General features: G+C 36.5%; 1 protein-coding gene across 1 annotated transcript; it reads right to left on the bottom strand.

Annotated features, from left to right (window-relative positions):
- Positions 1 to 1,675: 1,675 nt before the first annotated feature.
- On the bottom strand, positions 1,676 to 24,872 carry Vmn2r83 (vomeronasal 2, receptor 83). Its single transcript, NM_001104537.1, has 6 exons — positions 24,658 to 24,872; positions 15,764 to 16,055; positions 14,597 to 15,403; positions 13,517 to 13,744; positions 12,240 to 12,363; positions 1,676 to 2,604 (listed from the first exon to the last, which is right to left on the bottom strand). The coding sequence occupies exons 1-6, from the start codon at positions 24,870 to 24,872 to the stop codon at positions 1,676 to 1,678; spliced, it is 2,595 nt and encodes an 864-aa protein (NP_001098007.1).
- Between the last annotated feature and the right edge of the window lie 1,746 nt (positions 24,873 to 26,618).

Raw genomic sequence — 26,618 nt, 5'->3', positions numbered from 1 at the left:
ATACCCCAGCTGATATGAGGCCCCCAACACATATATATAGCAGAGGACTGCCAGGTCTGTGTTAAATCAGTGATGATACACCTAATCCTCAAGAGACTGGAGGCCCCAGGATGTTTAGAGGTTAGGTAGGGTGAGGGGCTGAGGGTGAGGACATCCTTGTGGAGACAGGGGAGTAGGGAGGTCTCACACGCGCTATTGTCTCGCCAGCAAGAACACACGAGTGAGAAACCGGATCCTTCTGCAGCAACTTTATTATACCAGTTTCAACATGAAGAGGAAGACCCCAAGCACCAAAAAGGCGCCGCCTATATACACCTTAGTGTGGCGTGTCCACACCCGATTGGCTGCTCTCCCAGAACCTCACCACCACGCCCCAGGATGGGCAGTGACTTGGCATGAATTTACTCTTGCACCTGCGCACATTACTTGTTTACCAGTTAGGCACAGTGGAGGCTCATGATGGCAATTACTCACGGCTTTCCACAGGGAGGAAGTATGGGATGTGGAACAGTAGGAGGGTGGACCAGGGGTGGCAGAACAAAATCTGGAGTGTTAAACAAACAATTAATTAATTAAATTTGAAAAAAGAAAAATAACAAAAGTTACATATTCTAAAATTCGATTTATTTTTGTTTGTTCTTGAAACAATTTTGACAATATGGTCTTTGAAATTTAGATCTTTTTTAAAATCAGAAATGTGGATAAGTGGCAACTGGGAGCCTGTGATATTTTAACATGTGGTGGATAGAGTTTAAATGGTTCCTTCATGGTTTTGGAGTATCAGTATGTAGATTGAAATGGTTAAGATGAAGTTGCATATCACATGTCATACAGAAACAAGGATTTTATCGGTAAATATAGCCTCTCTGTGGACATAGAGCCCTTTCAAAAGAGTCACACATTTTGCATAATTTGAAGCAATGTCTCTTGCTTATCACACTTTATGCTGTCCTCAAAATCAAAGGAATAATTGCTTATTTGAAAAGAGAAATGTCAGGAAACCATCACATTTAAACAGGCCATGATATCTGCTGAATGCTGTTTAAGAACTTCAGGTGAAAGGAAAAATGGAAGAAAAAGATTTAAAAATGTGAAATGATACAGAAGTATTGTGGTATCAAGTTTAATGTTGCAGTCACACTATGTGAGATTCATAACATCTGAAAGTATCAGAAATTAACACTATCAAAAAGACAGTGCATGGTCAGTTTTGGGAAAATTGAGAAGGTCCTCTAGGGAAAGATATCAGTGGTCAATGTAACTAAATTGAATGAGAAATAAAATTTAGAGGATCAGTCTCTGAATCATCATAATGTTTGGAGAGAAGAGAGTCATGATTCCAAAATGTAACAGATTCAACGGGAAAGAATTAATTTCTTAAGTTAATGAAGACAATGAAAGTTCATGCGATAATATCTCAATGACATTATTGTATTTAAAACTTTTATTATACATGTTTCTTTATTTGGGGCACTGGATGAGCACTAGTTCAGCCTCAGAAAATGGGTTTCTTCCTTCATAATGTGAATCTGGGGAATTAAGCTCAGAATATAAGATTTGATGAGCGGAACATGTACCCAAACCCCATCTTTGGAGCACCATTTTATAATCTTTATGTGACTGTTAAAATGGTAGTGAAGCAGTCAAGTTCTGTTTAGTTGAAGAATCATGTGAACTATGTTTTAAGTAAATTTTTGCTCCTATCATGTCTTTCATCCCTAATGTGATGGACTGTGTTCCTCTCTGGCCTAAACAAAATAATGTAGCATTTAGGGACAAAGATTAGGATTAGAAGGCTTGAGCTGGAAGCCAAGATGGAGAACATTTCCATAGCCACCATGACCTTCCCTGTGGTGCTATGGTAGACAGGGAGGAAGGTGACCCAGACAGCACAGAACACCAGCATGCTGAAAGCCAGGAACTTGGCTTCGTTGAATGTGTCAGGTAGACTCCTAGACAAGAAAGCCATGAGGTAACTACCAATAGCCATGACTCCCAGGTAGGCCAGAGTGCAGTAGAAGGCAATAGCTGAGCCCTTGTTGCATAGAATGATAATGTGTCCATATTCAGAGTGAGCATCCATGTCAATAAATGGAGGAAACGTTCCCAGCCATATTCCAGAAAGACATACTTGTATCAGGGTGCAAACTGGAATGATGAAATTAGGGACCTGTGATATCAGCAGCAATCTTAACTTTCTTCCTGGAACTGCAATCTTGAAGGCCATAACTACAGTGATAGTTTTGGCCAACACAGTGGATAGCACCACAGTGAACAGAAGTCCAAACAAGTTCTGTTGCATGATGCATGTGACTGTATTTGGATGTCCAATGAATAGCAAGGGACAGAGGAAACACAGGGCAAGGGTGATGAGCAGAATGTAAGTGAGAGATCTATTATTGGCCTTGACAATTGGAGTATCTCTGTGGTTTACAAAGACCCCGATAATAAGAGTAGTGAGTGCAGAGAATCCCAGGGACATAAGTGTAAGTCCCTTTCCCCAGGGATCATTATAGTCCAGAAAGGTGACAGTTTTCTTGAGGCAATGTCTCTTCTCTGCATTTGCATAATGAGTCTCTGGACACTTTACACATTGAACTGCACCTGATAGAAATTCAGTTGGTCATGCATATATGGTCAAGTTTTCACTTTACCCTAATTTTTTTTACTGTATCAACTCTTTGGATTTTTATCACAACTATGTTGCCCTGTTAATTTACATATAAAGAAAGGCATATTCTAAGTTAAATAACCCACCAATTAAAGTTTATAATCCTTTCATAATACCACAGGAGAAAAAGCAACGTATGGAATAAAGGGTATTTTTCACTTTACACCTAATAAATAAACATATTACTCAATCAGAAAACCAGGCAGGAACTAAAGGTAAGACATGGAGGCAAGAACTGAAGCTGAGTCCATGGGGTTGTGGTACTCCTGGACCCTCCTCTACCACCTTGCTCAACCTGCTTTGTTATGTATCTCAGGATCATGTTCTCAGATGTGGCACCCACATTTGGGTAGGGCAGACCACAGAACTCACTGACCAAGGGCATGTCTAAGGGGCTTGCATATAGGCCAGTCCTTGGAGATATTTTTTAATTGTGGTTTCTTCTTGCCACATAAATCTATATTTTGTCAAATTGATAATGAAAACATGCAGGATAACACACCCCTAGAGCCCTTTTATTTTAGTTTTATATTGAGCTATTCTAATGTTTTTCTCTGTTTTTACCAAAGTCTTTTGTTCATAATTCCTAATAATTAAAATATGAATTTCATCCCAAGGAGATAAAGGGGTTTGCAGTCCCGTAGGAGGAACAACAATGTGAACCAACCAGTACCCCAGAGCTCCCAGGTACTAAACCAACCAAAGAGTACACAAGGAGGGACTCAAGGCTTCAGCTGTGTATGTAGCAGAGGATGGCCTTGTTGGACATCAATGAGAGGAGAGGCCCTTGGCCTTGTGAAGACTCCATGCGCCAGTGTAGGGGAATGCCAGGACAGGGAAATGGGAGCGGGAGGGGGAATGGGACAGGGGGACTTTTGGAGGGGAAATGAGGAAAGGGGATAATATTTGAAATGTAAATAAAGAAAATATGTAATAAAAATGGAAAAAATGAAAAGGAAAAAATATGGATTTCAACCACTAGAGTACTTATTTATACAGCTGAAAGTAATTCAGCCCTTTTACCAATTCTTATAAAATAGTTCTTAATCTCCAGGAGATTATGTGAATTCAATTATAAAAAGTATAATGCTCTTTGATTTTCTTGTCTAAAATGATGGTAGTCTGAGATGTATGACACACATTTATATATATATATTGATGACATCCTTTTGGCTACACATTTATATTTATTGATGACATCCTTTTGGCTTGAAAAAATTTCATTCATTCATTCATTCATTCTCTCTCTCTCTCTCTCTCTCTCTCTCTCTCTCTCTCTCTCTCGGTTTTTTTGAGACAGGGTTTCTCTGTGTAGCCCTGGCTGTCCTGGAACTCACTTTGTAGACCAGGCTGGCCTCAAACTCAGAAATCCGCCTGCCTCTGCCTCCTGAGTGCTGGGAGCCACTACACCTGGCTTGAAAAATTTTCATTCTCATGTGGATATTTATTGGATATCACTAAATACTTGTTCAAACCTTTTCTTATCCTTCTCCACCCCCCTTTCATTTTTGTTGGCAGGGAGATCTCACGTATGCTAGAGTACATATGTGGATATCAGAGAAAAATAAGCAGGGTATAATCCTCTCGTCTTCTGGGCTCTGCCATCAAATTCAGGTTAATGTGTGTGTGTGTCCAAGTTTCTTTATATATTGAGACAACATGATGACTGTTAAATTACCAAAGTTTTGGAAAACTTCAATATTGAATGAAAGTTTTTTTTCCAGGAAAACCACTATGCAATAGTTAAATATAAGCTTTCTTTGATTTTCCAGAACAGATTTTAAAGATGAAATCCTTGGGTGTTAAACTCAGAATTAAGGAAATATATGTTCGTGATGTTATTTAATGTCATATCTCTTTTTGTATATACCTTCCAATATTTTAATAAAGGTTTTATTTCAAAAGCTGTTTTAGTTTTTTTTTATAAAGAACATAGAAAGACTATATATTTACTTCTTTTTGAGCATCAACTCTTCTTTTATGTATCTTTCTTATACATTCTTACACTCTCCTGTCACAATAGTTAACATTTTTTTCAATATGTCTTTTCATGGTAATGTCCCATTCTTATGTTAATCTATTATGCCATGTTTTTAGTTTATTTTTGTTTCTATGTTGTGTTAGCTTCTAATGAATGTATTGTATAAAGAATGACAACTCATTTATTAATGGCTATTCACCTGTAGCCCACAAAATATACTTTAATACAATTTATGATTTGTCTTGTAATATAGATTCATTATATTCTCTTGTATTTATCAGTCATTTCTTTAGGCTTTGAGTGCTCAACATAAGTGTGCTGCATTTTTTAATCAATAAAAATTGGGATTCTTTTATAGGTAAATAGGTTCTTCATTCAGTTCCATCCCTCCAAATATACATATCTGTAGAGTCTAAACCTTTCTCTGTAATGATGAAAGTCTTTTGAGGTAACCTGTGATATGATTTTTCTATAACCTTATCAAACTCATAAATGAAATTACTAAGTCTTCTATATGCATTCAGCAACTATACCTAGTTAACAGTTAGGCAGCTAGGTAGGTTCTATCTTCCATCTCTATATGTTCCCTTGGAAGAACTTAAGTTTAGTCTTTTTATTATGAAGTAATGGAAATTAATAGGCAAGGCAATAAAATTACCACCCTATCCTCCCCGGTTCATTCTTTTGGCATCTCTCCATCCAGCTTTATCAGACCTGCAGATCCAGAGCTATACAGGTTATATTACCTTCCTGCACCCATATTCACTGTCCTCTGAGCCCTTCAGGCCATGCCTAACTGCACTGAGCAGCTTGCTTTCTTGACAGACCTCAATTTTTCCTACTGCTCCTCTACCCAACTTCATCAGACCAGCTGATCCAGAACAATACAATCCAAAGATAGCTCCTATAGATCTGTCATACCAGGGTCATTGAGATTAGACCTGCTTCCAATACATAGTATAACAGGCACATCCAGGACTAAAACCAACTAGATGGGTAAAGGCCCAAAAAAGAATACAAACAACAAAAGCCAAGAGAAATATGACACCAATAGAGCACACCTATTATACAAGACCAAGCCTGGGATATCCAAATATAAATGAAGTACAAGAAAATGACCTTAAACCCAGTCTCATAATGATGATAGAGGCCTTTAAACAGGAACTGAATATATCCTCTAAAGAAATATAGCAAAATACAATCAAGTAGGCAAAGCATTTTGTATTATTGGGTGTGAGTTTAGCTTTTAAAGGCTGAGACATCTCTTCAGTCCTAGGTAAAGCTTTTTAAAGAGGAAATAAATAAATCCTGTAAAGAAATACAGGAAAATATAATTAACAGGTTAAGGCAATAAAACAGTTCAAGATAGGAAGTAGAAACAGAAGCAATAGAGAAAGCAAAACCTGAGGGATTCCTGGAGATAGAAATACTAGTGAAGAGAACAGGAAAAACTGGTGCAAGTATCACCTACAGTATTCAAGGTATCGAAGAGAGAATCTAAGGTATAGAAATTGTAATAGAAATTGAAACATAAATCAAAGAAAATGTTAAATCTAAAAAAGCCCTGCAGAGAATCTGGGACCCCATGAAATCACATAACCTAAGAATACCAGTAACACAAGAATATAAAGAGTCCAAGCTCCAAGGACAAGAAAGTATTCTCAACAAAATCATAGAAGAAACAATTTCCAACCTAAAGAAACAAATGCTTATACACATACATGAAGCTTTCAGAACACAAATTATACTGAAAAAGACAAGAAAATATTTCCTGGACAAAATAATCAAAACATAAAATGTAAAGTACAAAGAAAAAATATTAACAGCAGCAAGGGAATGAAGCCAGGCAACATACCCAGGCATATCTATCAGAATTTTACTTGACTTATTGACAGAGACTCTAAAAGCTAGAAGGGCCTACACAGATATCTTACAACCTCTAAAAAAATTCACAGATGACAACCAAAACTACTATATCCAGCAAAACTCTCAATCACCACTGATAGAGAAAACAAGATGTTTCTCAGCATACAGCACTTGGACCTACCTTGCACCTATTTGGAGGAAGAACATGAACTATACACCACCAACCTAAGTGAGATCTTAAAGCCTTGCTGCAGGACTAGTTTCCATTTTTTCCACTATACTCAAGAAAATTGGAAAATTGTAATGGGGAAATTATATTTCCTAAAATTTTTTGCCTATTGAAATTCGCAGGACCCTTTTCCTGTGATGAGAGATAAGTGGTTACTTGATCTAGCTTTAAAAGTTATCTAAAAAGAAAAATACAATAAAGGGATACTTTGCTTTAAAAAAAAACAAGATGTTTCAAGACAAACTCAAATTTAAAAATTATCTATCCACAAATCCAGCCCAACAGAAAATATTAGAAGGAACACTCAAACCCAAAGAACATAACTTCATCAAAGAAAACACAGGAAATTTGTAATTCCCTGTCAGGAAATCAAGGAAAGTACACACACACACACACACACACACACACACACACACACACACCCCACCATCAAAATAACAGAAAATAATAATCACTTGTTTTTAATGTGCCTCAACATCTATGGATTCAATTCCCCAATAAGATATAATAGAAGACATTGGCATCTCAATTATTAACATGTATGCCCCAAACACAAGGATGCACACATTTGTAAAAGAAACACTGCTAACGCTTGAATTACACATTGAACTTCACATTTTAATAGTGGGAGAATTGCAAACCCACTCTTACCAATCCAAAGGTCATTCAGACAAACACTAAATATAGAAAGAATGAAGCTAACTGGCATTATGAATCAAGTGATTCAAAAAGTCAACTACAGAATATTTCATCCAAACACAAAAGCACAAACACAGCACCTTATGATCCTTCTCCAAAACTGACCATATCATCAGTCACAAAAGAAGCCTTTAGATATATAAGAAAATTGAAATAACACCTCATCTTTTATCAGGCAACCATAGATTAAAGCTGGACTTCAACAACAACAGAAACATTCGAAAGCCTAAGCAGTGATAGAAACAAACAATTCTCTACTTAATGGGCAGGGAAGAAATAAATAAAGAAATTGAAGATTTGTAGAACTCAATGAAAATGAAGGTATAACATAACCATTCTTATGGGACACAATGTGGCAGTGCTAAGAGGAAAATTCACAGCTCTAAGTGCCTCCATAAAAAAATTAGAAAATTCTTGTATAAACAATTTAAAATTATATCTGAATGATTTAGCAAAATAGAAGCAAACACACTGAAGAGGAAGAGAAGGCAAGAAATAATAAAAATAATGACTCAAAACAATAAAGAAAAAAGAAAAAGAAAAACATACAAAGAAATCAATGAAGCAAAGAGCTGTTTCTTTGAGAAAATCAACAAGATGGACTAACCAAGACAGAAGGACAGTATCCAAATAACTAAAATCAGAAATGAAAAGGCAGACCAAACAACAGACATGGGGAAAGTAATATATACATATATCTTACTTTAAAACCCATGCTCCACAAAGTTGCAAAATCTTAATGAAGTTGATAATTTTCTAGACAGACACTATGCACCAAAATTAAGTAAAGATCAGGTAAACTATTTAAACAGCCTTATAACCTCTATTGAATAAGAAGCAGTCATTAAAAGTCCCTCAACCAAAAACAGCCAGGGCCAGGTTGTTTTACTGTAAAATTCTACCAGATTTTAAAAGAAGAGCTAATTCCAATACTCAAAGCAAAACCAAAAGCAAAACCAAAACCAAAACCAAAACCAAAACCAAAACCAAAACCAAAAAACCAACCCTCCCAAAAAACCACACCCCCCTACTCCACAAAATCAAAACCAAAGGCACATTGCCAAACTCACTCTATAAGAACATAGGCATAGTGATACATAAACCATATGATGATGCAAAAAGAAAAAGAATTCTAGGCCAATTTCACTTACAAATATTGATGTAGAGATACTAAAAAAAAATGCTTGCAACATGGGATGCAAGAAGCATTATACACCAAGATCCACTGGCTTCATGCCAGATATACAGGGAAAGTTCAATATATGAAAAACTGTCAGTGTAATCCACCACCTTAACAAACCTAAAGAAAAAAATACATGATCATCTCATTAGATATTGAAAACGGCTTTAACAATATCTCACATCCATTTATTTTAAAAGTCTTGGGGAGATCCAGGATACAAGGCACATACGTAAACAAAATAGAGTAATACACAGCAAGCCAATAGCCAACATCTAATTAAATGCCAAGAAATTTAAAGCAATTCCACTAAAATCGGGGTCAAGACAAGGCTGCCCACTTTCTGCCATCTATTTAATATATTACTTGAAGTTCTAGCTAGATCATGTAGACAGAATCTGTAAAGAAAGAAGTCAGAGTATTTTTATTCACATATGGTAGGATAGAATACATAAGTGACCCAAAAATTCTACCAGAGAACACATACAAAATTAACTAAGAAAATCATTGTTCCTTCTTTATACAATGAGAAATGGGCTGAGAAAAACATTCACTAAACAACACCCTTTACAATAGCTACAAATTAAAGAAAACTTTATGTAACACTAATCAACCAGATGAAAGATCTATAAGACAAGGAATTCAAACTGCTGGAAAAAGAAATTGAAAAATATATCAGAAATGGAAAAATCTCTCATGCTCATGGAATGGAAGGATTAACATAGTGAAAATAGCCATGTCACCAAAGCAATCTATAGATTCAATACAATGCCAGTTATTTTTAGAAACTTGAAAGTGCATTTCTCCAATTCATATGGAAAAAAAGAAAGACAAGTATAGCTAGAACAATCCTGAACAATAAGTGAACTTCTGGAGGAATTGCCATCCCTGATATTAAGCTATACTACAGATTAACAGTGATAAAGAAACTACATGGAGATGGTATATAGACAGGTTGGTTAATATAATACAATCAAAGACCCAGAAGTAAATTCACATTCTTATGAACAATTGATTTTTGACAAAGAGGCCAAAACCACATAATAGAAAAAAGAAAGCATGTTCTATGAATGATGCTGGTCTTACTGGATATTTGCATGTAGAAGAATGCAAATAGATCCATATTCATCACCCTGCACAAAACTCAAGTCCAAATTTATCAAAGATCTCAACATAAAACTGGATAAACTAAATCTAAGAGAAGAGAAAATGGGGTTAGCCTTGAATGCATTGGTACAGGAGACAGTTTCCTGAACAGAACCTCCATTTCTCAGACTCTAAATCAGCAATTGATGAGTGGACCTCATACAACAGAGAAGTTTCTGTAAGGCAAAGGACACTGTGAATAGGACAAAATGGTAGCCTGCAGATTGGAAAAAGATCTTCACTAACCCTACATCTAATAGATGTCTAATACACCAAATATAAAAAGAACTTTAGAAGTTAGACACCACCACTACCCACAAAAACAAACAAACAAACAAACAAACAAACAATCCAATTAACAAATGGGTTACAGATCTAAGCAGATAATTCTCAACATAGGAAACTTGAATAGCTGAAAAACACTTAAAATGTGGAGGAAAGGGAACAATATTCAAAATGTAAATAAATAATTTAATCAATTAACAAATAAATGTTCAATGCCTTAGTCATAATGGAAGTGCAAATAAAAATGGCTTTGAGATTCCATCTTACAATCTTAACTACATCTTAATGGCTAAGATAAAAAAAACTCAAGGGATAGCACATGTTGGTGAGGTTGTGGAATAAGGGGAACAGTCCTCGATTATTATTTGGAGTGCAAACTTGTACTATTAGATTAGAAATTAATTTTCTGGTTTCTCAGAAAGCCTGGAATAGTTCTACCTCAAGACCCAGCTATACCACTCCTAGGCATATACCCAAAATATACCCTTTCATAAGACAATGACACTTGTTCAAGTATGTTCATACAAGCTTTATTTCTAATATCCAAAAATTAGAGACAACCTAAATGTCCCTTAACTGAAAACTGAATAAAGAGTAAGTGGTACATCTACACAATGGAATAGTATTCAACCATTAAAAACAAAGACATCATGAATCTTGCAGGAAAATAGATGGAACTTGGAAATATCTTCCTGAGTGAGGTAACGAAGACCCCAAAGAAGCTTCATGGTCTGTACTCACTTATACGTAGATAATAGCCATAAAATATCTACAAATCTCTACCCGAACCCTTGGCAGATCAGCATGCCAACTGAACATCCCATCCTACATTCTGACTGTCTCACAGGAGGTCTGTCATAGGCAAGAACACAGATTGACATGTCTGGCCCTGGCCCCCAAGACAGCTTAACTCCCTAGAGGTCTTCCCTAACCAGGGACACCAGGGCACAAGGACACAGGAGGTCTGCTCTAACCAGGGACACATGGTTCTACCCTAAGCAGACACTGCACTGCCTTCCTCCCAGGATGTTTGCTCTAACCCAGGTCACAGAACTGTACATGCTTCCAAGGAGACCTGCTCCAGTGCTAGAAACCCAGACTAATTAACACCAAAGATAAACAGATGGGAAAGGCAAACATAAGCAACAGAAGTCAGTATAATTTGGTACCATCAGAACCCAGTTCTACGAGCACAGCGAGCCCTGGATACCTTAATGCACTCAAAGAACAATCTTCTGACCTAAAATCCCATGTACAAAGATGATAGAAACCTTGAAGGAGGAAAAAATAACTCCCTTAAAGAAAGCCAATTTTCCTCATTTCAAAGAATGTTAGATGACCTTTCACTACATTTACATTTTTATTTCTAATAGTTCTGAAAGTGTTCATATACTATTGTCATCTGGACATTGATGTGTCAATGAGTAATATCACATACTATAAATTTGAGAACACCACCTTTGTTGTGGCAGTTATAACATTTTCAGATATTATTAAAGTATAGGTTTAACTTCACTAGTAGATATGGGAATATTAAATTTCTAAATCATCTGTGGTTCATGGAAAATGTGAATTATTTTACAAAATACTATACAAAAAAAGGATTATGTCTTGAAGACTGTTCATCATACTCTAAGTTCATTGTATAATCTATAATTGCTTATACATACACCTTTATGAAGAAAACCTGTCAGTAAAATCTTGTAATTAAGTTAATTTAGAAACTGACTCATGCCATACAACAAAGACCAAACAGAGAAAAAAAAAATCTCAGTGGGAAAATGAAATGATCTATTTGGGCTGCTTTTAAGAAATAAGACTATAATGGAACTACTCTAGCAAAGCTGAAAATATCCAACTATTAATGTGTGATTGTAATATGGTTTCAAACTTATAAATAATTAATATTCACAATATTGTCAATTAAATTCTATGCTGAAATGGATCATTTTCCTCTGCAGTGAGGAAGTGACTTCTTTATGCAACAATACTTGGAATGGATCAGAAATGTGAATCATTCCTATGTGTTATTTTAAGAGAACATACATGTAAGTCATTTAAATTGTTGAAATGAAGTAAAGACTGGCCATGTGGTTCTCTTGCTTAATTTTTTTCCTTTATCTTAGGTTTGTCAGAGCACTGTAGAAAAGATTGAAAATTTCCTGAGAGTCTTGTCACTCACCTGTTTCATTGGAAATCTCATTGTCTGGGCAAGGAGTGCAGTCAAAGCAACAGGTAGGCTTGCTCTCCAGGACAACTTTCCTGAATCCAGGACTGCAGCTCTCACTGCATACAGAGTGAGGAGTCTGAAAAATATTTAATAAAGATACAGAATGCTTAGTACCTTATTAATGTCCAAGTAAAATAAGTATTTTATAAAACAAAATATTTATTAATTTAATTTTACATTTGAGAAAGTAGTTACTAGTTTTGTTACTCAATGTTTCCATGTAGCATGATATACAAAGTGCATTCATTTTAAACCTAAGTCTTAAGACTATGAAACTCTGTAAGACTATACAGATGCTGGCATTTAGAACCACAAAGGGGTAAGTTAGGCTGGGAAATGCTGGGAAAATGTATAAGGAAGGGATGATGGGGCTCCAGACTGATTCTGTCCCAGTAATTCCTTCTTCCAAAATTAAAAAGATTTATCTTAATTGTGACTGCGATCACTAAAGTCAGAATAGTATGAGTCAATTTCACCATAAAAAAACATTTGTTTGGGTAATTCTTAGAAGTATTTCCTATATTCCATTATCTAAGTATTGCTGATCTATTTAAAATGTGTGCTGTCATTTTTGGCATTTGAATGAAAATAGCAAAGAATTTTGGTCAACAATAGCCATGAATCTCATATTCCTGATGTTGGGTGAAATCTGCCTAGTTTCCTACAATCACTGCTTTCAATATTTCATGTCATGATGGATTTCACACTCAAACTGTGATGTTAAGAACAGAATACTTCTTTCCTCACATCATTTTTGTTGCCTACATTTTCTGAACAAGTCAGTTAAGTATAAAAGTGACACACACTGACTTCAGTTTTTGTTTGTCAAAGGCTTAAAAGAAAAGGCTGTTTGAAAATTGACTGTTACTATGTAAATTTGTTAACTTATTTAGGGTTTCTATTGTTGTGACAAAACATGCCAACAGAAAATTGTGGACAGAAACTCCACACTTAAAAAAGTCACTGGAACTCAACACAAATATCCTTTCAGGTGTTTTGTTAAAATAATATCAGAAATGATAATTTCAATTTTTTAAAAAAATGACAAAATTATGAGATAAATTCCAAATACTGAAAACACATCCACCAGAATAAGTAATCAGTAAATGCCTTTATATTGATAGTTATTGTTACATTTTTGGTGGTGATAAATACAGCCAAAGGTCATTAGATCCAGTATCTTACATTATGTACTTTTATTAGAGTCACTTAATAAGAACCACACCAACCTCAGTAAATCCTATGGGCCAGTCAATTATGTGTTCAGATATTGAAAACTGTTCCTCCTTTGGAGCACTTGGAGCAAATGTACCCACTTTCACTAATAGTGAAAGACCTGTTGGGAAGTTCCAAACATTGAAAATATCATACTTTGTATCTGTCTTCCTTTTCCAGTCCAGAACGACATGGTCACCAACAGAATTTTTCACTTCAATATTTCTCAGAAAAGGGTGAAGCTAAAAGATATGTGAAATCATGTGATAAAAACTGCAGTTATATATTTACAACTAAATTATATGTAAGATCAAGGACATACCAATTGGCAAAGAAATCAAGGTATCACTATTGGCAGATGATATGATAGTATTGTACTGGCTAGTTTTGTGTCAACTTGACACAGCTGGAGTTATCACAGAGAAAGGTGCTTCAGTTGAGGAAATGACTCCATGAGATCCAACTGTAAGGCATTTTCTCAATTAGTGGTCAAGGGGGAAAGGCCCCTTGTGGGTGGGACCATCTCTGGGCTGGTAGTCTTGGTTCTATAAGAGAGCAGGCTGAGCAAGCCAGGGGAAGTAAGCCAGTAAGAAACATCCCTCCATGGCCTCTGCATCAGCTCCTGCTTCCTGACCTGTTTGAGTTCTAGTCCTGACTTCCTTGTTGATAAACAGCAGTATGAAATTGTAAGCTGAATAAACCTTTTCCTCCCCAACTTGCTTCTTGGTCATGATGTTTGTGAAGGAATAGAAACCCTGACTAAGACATGTATATATAATATACCCACAAAATTCTACCAGAGAACAAGTATAGCTGATGAACAATTTCAGCAAAATGGCTAGATATAAAAGTAACTCAAGCAAATCATTAGCTTTCATTTATACAAATGATAAATATGATAAACGGACTGAAAAAGGAAATGGGGAAACAAAACCCTTCACAATATTGCAAATAATATGAAATATCTTGGGGTAAATCTAACCAAACAAGTGTAAATTATCGAAAAGTGAACAAGGATCTACAATAGCTATTTTCGAAGCTTTTAAAGCATGTGATGTCATACTGCTGTTAAAATACAATGAAGGCCACATTACCTGCCAGGGGAATAACATAGTCCTATCCTTATAAGCCTGTGGTTGAACTTGCATTTGACTGAGAGTCATCTCATGGAGACTGTGGGCCACTGCATACACAGCATTGTACACATTGTAACTCTCTTCAGTCATGATCATTTCAAAAATATTCCCTGGTAACAATTCCAAGGAGGAATTGGGCAGACATTTTTCAATGATTTTACAATCAGATTGCAAAAGTGAGCAATTGAAATACTTGTTCCATAAGACATGAAGAAAAATGTCTTCTGGGTACTTGAAAGGAGTGGCTTCATGCACAAAATTAGTGAAACCAAAAATTTCCCCATGATGGTGTGAAAAACTGAGAGCCCCATGAGATAATTCTAACATGGTGTATTGTTCAAATTTTTGGCCAACCCATTTTGAGTTCATGACCCAAACTTTTTTCGTTATGTACTTACTATGTCTATTTTTTATTACAGTTAATATGAAAGCAATAGATCCATAAATTACAATCACATTTGCTGATGACTCTAGAATATGCATCTGATAATGGGTTTGCAAAGAGTTTAGGGATTCCCCCCACAATGATACTGTTTCCATAAAAGCTATGCAGACTGTATTATTTTCCAGCACCTTTCTCAAGTCTGATAGAAACTGAGCACCTCTGTGGTCATCTGTGCTGAGCAGTCCCACCCAGGTCCAGTTGAAGTGAAGCATCAAAGAGGCAATACCGGACAACAGAGATGTGTCTTTGGGGGCCACTTGATACAGAGATGGAAACTGTTTTCTGTCAATCTGATCATGATCAAAAGGCCCAAAAGTAATCTAAAAGCAATAAAGTATTTTAAAAAGAAGAACAAGAATTACCATTAGAAACAGTCTTGTCTTTAAAAAAACAGATTGAAGTGATAAAGTTGAAACTCTTCTCCATAGTTCTTAATGTCACATTTCACTTCTTGAATGTTTTCAGGAAAAAAATGATAAGTGCAAAAGTTTTAAACTACCTTGTGTACTGTTCATCTTTTCTACTAATTTTAAAAGTAAAATAAAATGTGTATGTCTTTATCATTCTCTGTTGTTTTCTTTTTATAGTAAGTAATTAAAATCTCTCCCTGTTATTTTGAAAAATGTTAAAATCTGAGAAAAGATAAATGAATGCCAATCCCTCAGATGACTTTAACTTACCTGAGGAAATTTGTAAAGATCCAACACTGTCCCAATGTTTTCTGATGTTTTCCATAATATTCCAGTAAGTGTAGCAGCTGATTTGCTATTTTTTCTACAGCTGTAATTAGGGATGAATGTGCTCAAACCTGTGAGCCAGTAGAATACATTCCTCAGAGCATTCCTTTGAAGATATGGCACATTATAAATCTCAAGACCCAGAGAAGTGTTTGGTAAAATATGGGAGTTCAAGTTGATCTCATTGATGGCAAATAACATGGTCAAAACCAGCTGGTAGTTGTGTACGTTCATCCTACATAGAAGTATCACAACATATGTATGGGAACCTCATAACAATTACACCCACAACATTATCCCTATGGCTTCTATAGTTTGACCATTTGTGTTTGCATGCTTTATGTCTGGCAATGAATTGTTACAATTCAAATTGCCTGCTATGACATTTGTAGTTGGCCAGATACTGAAATGGAATATATGTTAATTATAGACCTAAGAGAGCTTGCAGTCATAGATTTTTGGAGGTGGAAATATAACATTATTCTACCACAGAATGAGATAGATTCCTTCATATCATATTCACTATCTAGTCTCTACCTTCCAAAACTATGTAAAATAATAGTTTCTTCATTAAGCCACCAGGTTTTGTGGATATACTTTTATAAAAGAACATACATATTAACTTCAATTTACCTGGGGTAACAGCTGGCTTTTGTCCAATTATCTGTATGTGTGTGTCAGTGTTTCTGATTCTGGTATGATTAGATAGATATACATCTATTTTTGTTAACATATTTCAATGCTTGTGCATGAAATGCATGTGATAACTTCTTTGCATTGTTTCTCAGCCCTCGTCAGATTATGTCTCTTTCTTGTCACCCTTACATATGCCATGGATTATTCTTGGAATTTTCCTGTCTCATCATCCCATCTCCTTATAAGAATACTTCCAGTGTAATTGGGCACTGTCATTCCCAGAGTGATGTGAGCTCTGAATCTGAATTCATGTTCTTCACCTATATTCTAACTACATTCTATGTTGTGGCATCCCAACACATTTAAAACAATGACATCTAATGAATAACTATAAGACTTATACTTGGAAAAGCAAAACATACATGTATATGGAGACAAACAGATATACTTTCAACATGTTGTTAGCATTTTGTCTAAGCTCCACTCCACAGTTACCTGGCAACGACCATGTATGCCTGACTCACTATAAAAGGGGCTGCTTGCCCGCTTCTCACTCTCTTGCTCTTGCTTTGTCCTCTAATCCCTTCCTCTCACTCTCTCCACATGCTCATGGCCAGCCTCTACTCTTCTACTTCTCTACTCTCTTTCTGCCTGTCTCTGCTTTTATTACCCTCTTAACATGGGCCCACTGAGGTACCCCTTTCCCCATACCTCATCACACCTCCATAGAACATATATCCTCTCTCTTTATCTTTTTTAAAAATTAGGTATTTTCCTCATTTACATTTCCAATGCTATCCCAAAAGTCCCCCCATACCCCCCCCCCCACTCCCCTACCCACCCATTCCCACTTTTGGCCCTTGCGTTCCCCTGTACTGGGGCATATAAAGTTTGCAAGTCCAATGGGCCTCTCTTTCCAGTGATGGCCGACTAGGCCATCTTTTGATACATATGCAGCTAGAGTCAAGAGCTCCGGGGTACTGGTTAGTTCAGAATGTTGTTGCACCTATAGGGTTGCAGATCCCTTTAGCTCCTTGGGTACTTCCTCTAGCTCCTCCATTGGGGGCCCTGTGATCCATCCAATAGCTGACTGTGAGTATCCACTACTGTGTTTGCTAGGCCCCGGCATAGTCTCACAAGAGACAGCTATATCTTTATCTTTTTATAAACACATCACATGTAATTTAAAAAAAATAGAAAGGCTTACTTATTTTTAATATTTCAAACTGTGTTTTAGTTGGTGACCTAAAATTCTTATACATATGAAGACATTATTGTTTCATGAAGTGTCATCTTACTTTTATCATGTCTGAGATATCTTTTTGTAAGTAGATTAATTCGTTAATGGTGATGTGGAAAGAAAATGCACATAGAATTGCACAGTCCCATATTGGCCCTCTACCAATTAAAAAGTAGGACTGTGTGATGTTTTTAAAGCTAAACCATCCCTAGATCCATTAAAAATGTTTTTGCTTATACACATAGAAAAGTGTAGTTTTTGTAACTTAGAAATCACCAATCTCCCTAAAAATTCCACCAGAGAACACCTAAACCTGATAAACAGCTTCAATGAAGTAGCTGGATATAAAATTAACTCAAACAAGTCAATGGCCTTGCTCTACACAAAGGATAAACAGGCTGAGAAAGAAATTAGGGAAACAACACCTGTCACAATAGTCACAAATAATATAAAATACCTTGGCGTGACTCTAACTAAGGAAGTGAAAGATCTGTATGATAAGAACTTCAAGTCTCTGAAGAAAGAAATCAAAGAAGATCTCAGAAGATGGAAAGATCTCCCATGCTCATGGATTGGCAGGATCAATATAGTAAAAATGGCTATCTTGCCAAAAGCAATCTACAGATTCAATGCAATCTCCATCAAAATTCCAACTCAATTCTTCAACGAATTAGAAAGGGCAATTTGCAAATTCATCTGAATAACAAAAAACCTAGGATAGCAAAAGCTCTTCTTAATGATAAAAGAACCTCTGGTGGAATCACCATGCCTGACCTAAAGCTTTACTACAGAGCAATTGTGATAAAAACTGCATGGTACTGGTATAGTGACAGACAAGTAGACCAATGGAACAGAATTGAAGACCCAGAAATGAACCCACACACCTATGGTCACTTGATCTTTGACCAGGGAGCTAAAACCATCCAGTGGAAGAAAGACAGCATTTTCAACAATTGGTGCTGGCACAACTGGTTGTTATCATGTAGAAGAATGTGAATCAATCCAAACTTATCTCCTTGTACTAAGGTCAAATCTAAGTGGATCAAGGAACTTCACATAAAACCAGAGACACTGAAACTTATAGAGGAGAAAGTGGGGAAAAGCCTTGAAGATATGGGCACAGGGGAAAAATTCCTGAGTAGAACAGCAATGGCTTGTGATGTAAGATCGAGAATCTACAAATGGAACCTCATAAAATTGCAAAGCTTTTGTAAGGCAAAAGACACTGTCAATAAGACAAAAATGCCACCAACAGATTGGGAAAGGATCTTTACCAATCCTAATCAGATAGGGGACTAATATCCAATATATATAAAGAACTCAAGAAGGTGGACTCCAGAAAATCAAATAACCCCATTAAAAATGGGGTTCAGAGCTAAACAAAGAATTCTCACCCGAGGAATACCGAATGGCTGAGAAGCACCTGAAAAAATGTTCAGTATCCTTAATCATCAGGGAAATGCAACTCAAAACAACCCTGAGATTCCACCTCACACCAGTCAGAATGGCTAAGATCAAAAATTCAGGTGACAGCAGATGCTGGCGAGGATGTGGAGAAAGAGGAACACTCCTCCATTGATGGTGGGATTGCAAGCTTGTACAACCACTCTGGAAATCAGTCTGGCGGTTCCTCAGAAAATTGGACATAGTACTACTGGAGGATCCTGCAATACCTCTCCTGGGCATATATCCAGAAGATGTCCCAACTGGTAAGAAGGACAAATGCTCCACTATGTTATAGCAGCCTTATTTATAATAGCCAGAAGCTGGAAAGAACCCAGATGCCCCTCAACAGAGGAATGGATACAAAAATTGTGGTATTGTGGTACACAATGGAGTACTACTCAGCTATTAAAAAGAATGAATTTATGAAATTCCTAGGCAAATGGTTGGACCTGGAGGGCATCATCCTGAGTGAGGTAACCCAATCACAAAAGAACTCAAATGATATGTACTCACTGATAAGTGGATATTAGCCCAGAAACTTAGTATACCCGAGATATAAGAGACATTTTGTAAAACACATGAAACTGAAGAAGAATGAAGACCAAAGTGTGGACACTTTGCCCCTTCTTAGAATTGGAAACAATCACTCATGGAAGGAGTCACAGAGACAAAGTTTGGAGCTGAGACAAAAGGATGGACCATCTAGATACTGCCATATCCAGGGATCCATCCCATAATTAGCCTCCAAACGATGACACCATTGCATACACTAGCAAGCGTTTGCTGAAAGGACCCTGATATAGCTGTCTCTTGTGAGACTATGCTGGGGCCTAGCAAACATATAAGTGGATGTTCACAGTCAGCTATTGGATGGAGCACAGGGCCCCCAATGGAGGAGCTAGAGAAAGTAACCAAGGAGCTAAAGAGATCTGCAGTCCTGTAGGTGCAACAACATTCTGAACTAACCAGTACCCCGGAGCTCTTGACTCTAGTTGCATAGTATCAAAAGATGGCCTAGTAAGCCATCACTGGAAAGAGAGGCCCATTGGACTTGCAAACTTTATATGCCCCAGTACAGGGGAACGCAAAGGCCAAAAAGTGGGAATGGGTGGGTAGGGGAGTGGGGGGGGGAGGGTATGGTGGGACTTTTGGGATAGCATTGGAAATGTAATTGAGGAAAATACGTAATAAAAATATATTTAAAAAAAGAATGAATTTATGAAATTCCTAGGGAAATGGATGGACCTGGAAGGTATCATCCTGAGTGAGGTAACCCAATCACAAAGGAACTCACACAATATGTACTCACTGATAAGTGGATATTAGCCCAAAACCTAGGATACCCAAGATATAAGATACAATTTGTAAAACACATGAAACTCAAGAAGAATGAAGACTGAAGTGTGGACACTATGCCCCTCCTTAGAATTGGGAAAAAAACACCCATGGAAGGAGTTACAGAGACAAAGTTTGGAGCTGAGACGAAAGGATGGACCATCTAGAGACTGCCATATCCAGGGATCCACCCCATAATCAGCTTCCAAACGCTGACACCATTGCATACACTAGCAAGATTTTGTTGAAAGGACCCAGATGTAGCTGTCTCTTGTGAGACTATGCCGGGGCCTAGCAAACACAGAAGTGGATGCTCACTGTCAGCTATTGGATGGATCACAGGGCTCCCAATGGAGGAGCTAGAGAAAATACCCAAGGAGTAAAGGGATCTGCAACCCTATAGGTGGAACAACATTATGAACTAACCAGTACCCCGGAGCTCTTGACTCTAGCTGCATGTGTATCAAAAGATGGCCTAGTCAGCCATCACTGGAAAGAGAGGCCCATTGGACTTGCAAACTTTATATGCCCCAGTACAGGGGAATGCCAGGGCCAAAACGTGGGAGTGGGTGGGTAGGGGAGTGGGGGGGGGTATGGGGACTTTTGGGATAGCATTGGAAATTTAAATGAGGAAAATACCTAATAAAAATATTAAAAAAATACCAGTGTATACTTCTATATACCCTTATATATAGAAATAATAAACAGGCTGAGAAAGAAAATAGGGAAGCATCACACTTCACAACAGCCACAAATTATATAAAAAATTTGGTGTACAAATAGCCAAGCAAGGGAAAACATACATAATAAAATTGTCAAGCTATTGAAGAAGGAAATTGAAGAAGATATCAGAAGACAGAAAGATCTCACATGATGATGTATCAGTAGAATCAACATAGTAAAATTGGCCTTTTAACCAAAGCAATCCCCAGTTTTAATATTATTCCCATCAAAATTACAACAAAACATTTTACAGACCTTGACAGAACAATACTCAATGCCATATGTAGGATAAAAAACCCAGGGTAGATAAAACAACCTTGTAAAATAAAAGAAAATCTCAATGTACCATTATCCCTGACTGCAAAGTGAACCTTAAAACGTTAGTTTAAAAAAGCATACCGTGTTAGCAAAAAATGTAGAAAGATTGATTAATAGACCTGAATTGAAAACCTTGATGTAAATCCAAACACCTATTGACACCTGAATTTTTTTTATAAAGAATCCAAAAATATACAATTTGAAAAAAATGATCTTCAATGAATGGTTATGGTCTCAGTATATGCCACATTTTATAGAATACAAATCAAATGACTCTAAGATTCTATCACATATATGTCAGCATGTTTAAGATAAAAAACAAAGTAGTACTTCATGTTGGTGAGAATGTAGAACAAAAGGAACCCTCTTCCATTGAGGGAAAAATTGTACAAGTCTCTTGATAAACCATATATTTATGCAAAATATTGTGAATTGATCTTCCTGAAGAATCATCTATACCACTCCTGGACATAAGTAAAAAGGACTCTATTCTACCACAAGTACACTTGCTCAACTATGTTCTTAGCACCTTAATGTGTAAGAGATAGTATCAAGAAGCAATCTATATATCCCTCAACCAAAGAAGGGATAATAAAAATGTGGTACTTTTACACAATGTAATATCAATCAGAGCTTAAAAAATAACATTGTAGAATTTGGAACTAGAAAAAAAATTATGCCAAGGGAGGTAAACCAGACCCAAAATATAAACATGACATGTTCTAACCTATAAATACTAACAAGAATGTAAAGATAGTCATGCTATAATCAACAGATTTTGAAAGACTAAGTAAAAAGAAGGTCTTGAAGGAGGATGCAAACATCTTCAAAACATAATAAATATTAATGCTATATTCATATAAGAACTCATTCTTATGTTTAATTTATAAGCATGGTCTATGACTTCCATAATCATACTGGACTATTAGATTGTGAATTTAAATGAGCTTACATGAAAGATGCTACACTTAAATAATTAGGATTTTGAGGGTGGTTGCTTAAAAATCTCTTGTACCTGATAATATAAACAGTTATATTTTTGCTGAAATAATGTTATAGTTTAAAACTGCCCCTACAGAAAATGGATCAAATATTCAGACTTCATTTTTTTGTGTGAAACATTTTAGCTTGAGTTTTCAAGCTTGTCTTTCTCTTGTTTCTGTATCCAAAATACCTTTGCACTTAAACTATGAATATCTTATACTAAAATGTTGTAGAATTAATTATATAAAATGAAAATAAAATGATATTCAATTACACACAGATAAATTGAAACATCTGCGTTGAGGTAGATAAGGCCAGCCACCCTAAAACACATGAACTTTTTTGTTTATTGTAGTCATGATGTGTGTACTTGTAGACATAGAACCAGAATATGAGGAAAATGGACAGAAGACTTTCAGAATACTCCTGTTTCAAAATGACTATACACTCCCTCACTGTATTATAAAGGATTTAATCAGAAGCATGAATAAAGTTTAGTAGATATTAATGTATATCATTCATATACCCTGTCTTGTACATAACTAGATACTTTTAAAACCTGTTACACAAGGCAAATATATTTATCATACATGGAAGAAATTGAAAAAGGCTCTATCTCAGAATTTTATTTTCTTATTTTTGAGACAAGCCATTTTTCAAATGTTCATATTTGATGAGCTAGGCACTTAAATTTGTTTTACTGCAACTGTGTTCTCTCAGACAGATTTCCACTAACATTTTCTGGAGAGACATAGTGTATAGTACATAGTAGTTCCTGAGATAGAGAAACTAGATAGAGGAAAAGAGGAATCAAGTGCAGCCTAAATTCTTGCAAAATTAAAAAATACATATCCCAGCCGGGCGTGGTGGCACACACCTTTAATCCCAGCACTCAAGAGGCAGAGGCAGGCGGATTTCTGAGTTCGTGGCTAGTCTGGTCTACAAAGCTATACAGAGAAACCCTGTCTCGAAAAACAAACGAAACAAAACAAAATACACATTCCTGGTGCATGCAGAGGTCTAAATGAAATATTTCACCTAATTGTGAAATTTTGGATTAGTCTAATCAACTTTTTAATTAAAATTTAAGATAAAATATGAAGATATATTTTAATTCTCTAATGCCATATTATTGTTGAATTGTTCCCATTCTGCACTTTCTTGACCTAATGATGTATAATCATACCAGGCTGTAGGCAAGGTGTTGTAATTCCTTATTCACAAGACTCCACTCATTCCTTCAGCAAGTTTCCAGCAACTGACTACAAGCATTTTCCACAGGTTGAATTCAGAGTTGAGAACATGCTTTGTTTCTCCATTTCAGGTCTTTAATTTATGTACATCCCACAGTGATAGAAATGTCAGCATGATAAAACACTTTATTGCTTTTAAAGTCTATTGCACATCATTATTTCTCTCTAAAGTCACCAATGAAATTGAACCAAACTGTTTAGATCTGCAGTCCTTGCAGATTTAAGGCTGTCTGAGGAGGAGCTCTCAGTAGACATAAACTCATAAATTATGTTTGTATGAATAAATTCATAAAGTCATGTAATGTATAATGGAAATATACAGATTGAGTAGGGTTAGATGGCAAACAATGTCTGATATCAGAAGATGTGAGAAAGAATTACTTTTAATACTATGCAAAATTTTGGGTACACAATAGTGGTGAATATAGACAAATTTCTAATTCAGTCCTTACTATACCCAAATCATAGGCACCTGAGGCAAGCAACATCTATTATTATAGAACAGGAGGAGGAAATCCAAAGTCACTGAATGTCTGCTCTAACACAACCATGACTGGAATTCCCCAATTATCTGAAGTGCTGAGTCAAACCACTGTCAACAACAGTGGCTTTAGCACAGAGCTGATATTGTATGTGCTCTGAGTCTGAGGAATTACAGTTAGCACAGGGAAAAATGAACAAATTGCAGCCATCAAATATGAAACATAAAACTCTGAAGTGATACATTTCTCTCCTCACTTGAAAGGACACAAAGATATCACCAAATAAACTAGAATTAAAGAGAGGGTCTTGGATGGGAACACACGGACCCTCATAATGAGAAATACTTGCAGTAATGTTCAAATCCACACTTAACCTAGGGAACATGAATATTTAAAAATGAGTCAATATAAAGTACTTACTCTAAAACATTGTCTATGTCAAAAGATAATGTTTTCCAATCTATTGTTTCACTTACAGGCAATGACTTTAAAATTGGAAAAAATGCACCAATGACCACAGTCCCATCATGGTGTAGTAGATACTCTGACTCAGATAGACAGGATGAGGTTGCAAAAGTCCAGATGAGAGTTGGCATTTGTAGCAGCCAGGTGAAAAAAAGGCAAGAGAACAGCATATTAATAGATGTTTCTGCCAAGTTCTAGGCCATGGGATGGTACAGTCCATGGTATGTAACACATTTATACATACACAGTTTATGTCCATGCATTTGTGGCTTTCAGTATACTTTTGTTGACTTGATGACTGAGTATGTCACTCTAAGTAGCCTGAGATATTTGCATGGATTCTTTTCTCCACCCCTTGAGAGTTTGGTAGCACTTTTTGCTTCAGGCTCTCCATCTGGGACACAACACTCAGTGAAAAACAGGTTAATGTTTAAGACAGCATATTTTTCTTCAGCCATAATCACAATTATTTGTTCTAAGACTCCAAAACCCCATGGATAGATTCTCCTTCTGTGCTTTTAGCCACAAGGGTTTACTAAGCTAGAATTCATGTGAGAACCCTTGAAGAAAATGCACCCTCATAACACCAAAGGAAATCATTAATGGAAAAAAGCCCAGTAGGGACAGACAAGGAAAGATCCAGACCAGGAGCTGATGAACTAAGTTAAAGGAGCACCAGGCTGCATAAAACTTAATACTCTCATTCTTCTGTTAATATTTTACTTTCCTATCTCAGGATTCTGAAACCATTCTGTTTATGATACATACATAGCTACATATGAATATTTCATCAGTCTTCTGCACCAGACACTTTGTGTCTCATTTTCAGGTAACCACTGTCAAGGTGAATTTATCACCTCAGATTTATAACTGAATTTCAATGTAGAAATCATGATAATAATTTTGTCTTAATTTTGATTTTCTTTGCTATTGTTCTCTATTTTTATCCATGTTGGAACATTGAATTTATAGATCCACATTACCCTCCTTACGGTTTTGTACCGCTCATTGCCCTTTTTTGACATAAGGGAGATACATCCATGTCTAGGAAGAATAGGTGCAGAGGATCTCTACGTTCCTTTCAAGAAGTTACTGTATGAGCATATCATAAGCAATGATTATTTCCTAGCTCACAATATAATTTTAGGGCAGTGTAAATACTTTGTATTACATGTTAATGTAGCATTAACATGGTTGCATTACATGTTAATTTCATTGTCATGAAAGCTGAACCACATAAAATCTGAAACAGTGTATAGACGATAAACATTTTAATGCCCAAACATCTCTTCAATGTTAGACCCAAAATTTTATTTATAACAACACTAAAATTTGAAGAAAAAAAAGTCTGCCTGCCCAAAGCCTAGAAGCTCTGGCTGGATGTGGGCTCCTTCCCTCCCCCTGTTCCCCCACACCCCTCTGCCCTCTTTCCCATAACCCCGGGGCTACAGGGTGTTGCCCCAGGGCCCCTGGTCAGGGGCTGCCTCTTGTCCACTCCCTGTGGAGTGGATTCTGTGGCTTAGATGCCCACCTGTGGCTGAGTAGAAAGTGCCTGGCAGTCCTCCTGTGTCTGCCTGCCCAGAGCATAGGAGAAACTCTGGCTGGGCTTCAGATACCCTCCTTTCCCCCTCTTTCCCCTACCCCTTTAGTTCTCACAGTTTGTTTGAATTAATTTTATATCCATACATTTTGCTGAAGTTGCTAATCAAGTTTAGGTGTTCTCTGGTGGAATTTTTGGGATCACTTAATTGTACTATCATTTAATCTGCAAATAGTGATATTTTGACTTCTTCCCTTCCAATTTGTATACCTTTGATCTCCTTTTGTTGTTTAATTGCTCTGGCTAGGACTTTGAGTACTATATTGAATAGGTAGGGACAGGGTGGGCAGCCTTGTCTAGTCCCTGATTTTTGTGG

The sequence above is a fragment of the Mus musculus genome, chromosome 10 (assembly GCF_000001635.26).
Source record: "Mus musculus strain C57BL/6J chromosome 10, GRCm38.p6 C57BL/6J".
NCBI classification, from domain to species: domain Eukaryota; kingdom Metazoa; phylum Chordata; class Mammalia; order Rodentia; family Muridae; genus Mus; species Mus musculus.
The sequence above is the reverse complement of the archived record's forward strand: the minus strand, read 5'-3'. Positions and strand labels throughout refer to the sequence as shown.

Coding starts and splice junctions, on each gene's coding strand:
- Vmn2r83 (NM_001104537.1), bottom strand. CDS start 24,872: ATGCTGTTCTCTTGCCTTTTTTTCACCTGGCTGCTACAAATGCCAACT. Junction 15,404..15,763: donor ATCTTTACAAATTTCCTCAG/GTAAGTTAAAGT, acceptor TATTGCTTTTAG/ATTACTTTTGGGCCTTTTGA. Junction 12,364..13,516: donor GGCCCATAGGATTTACTGAG/GTTGGTGTGGTT, acceptor AATATTTTTCAG/ACTCCTCACTCTGTATGCAG.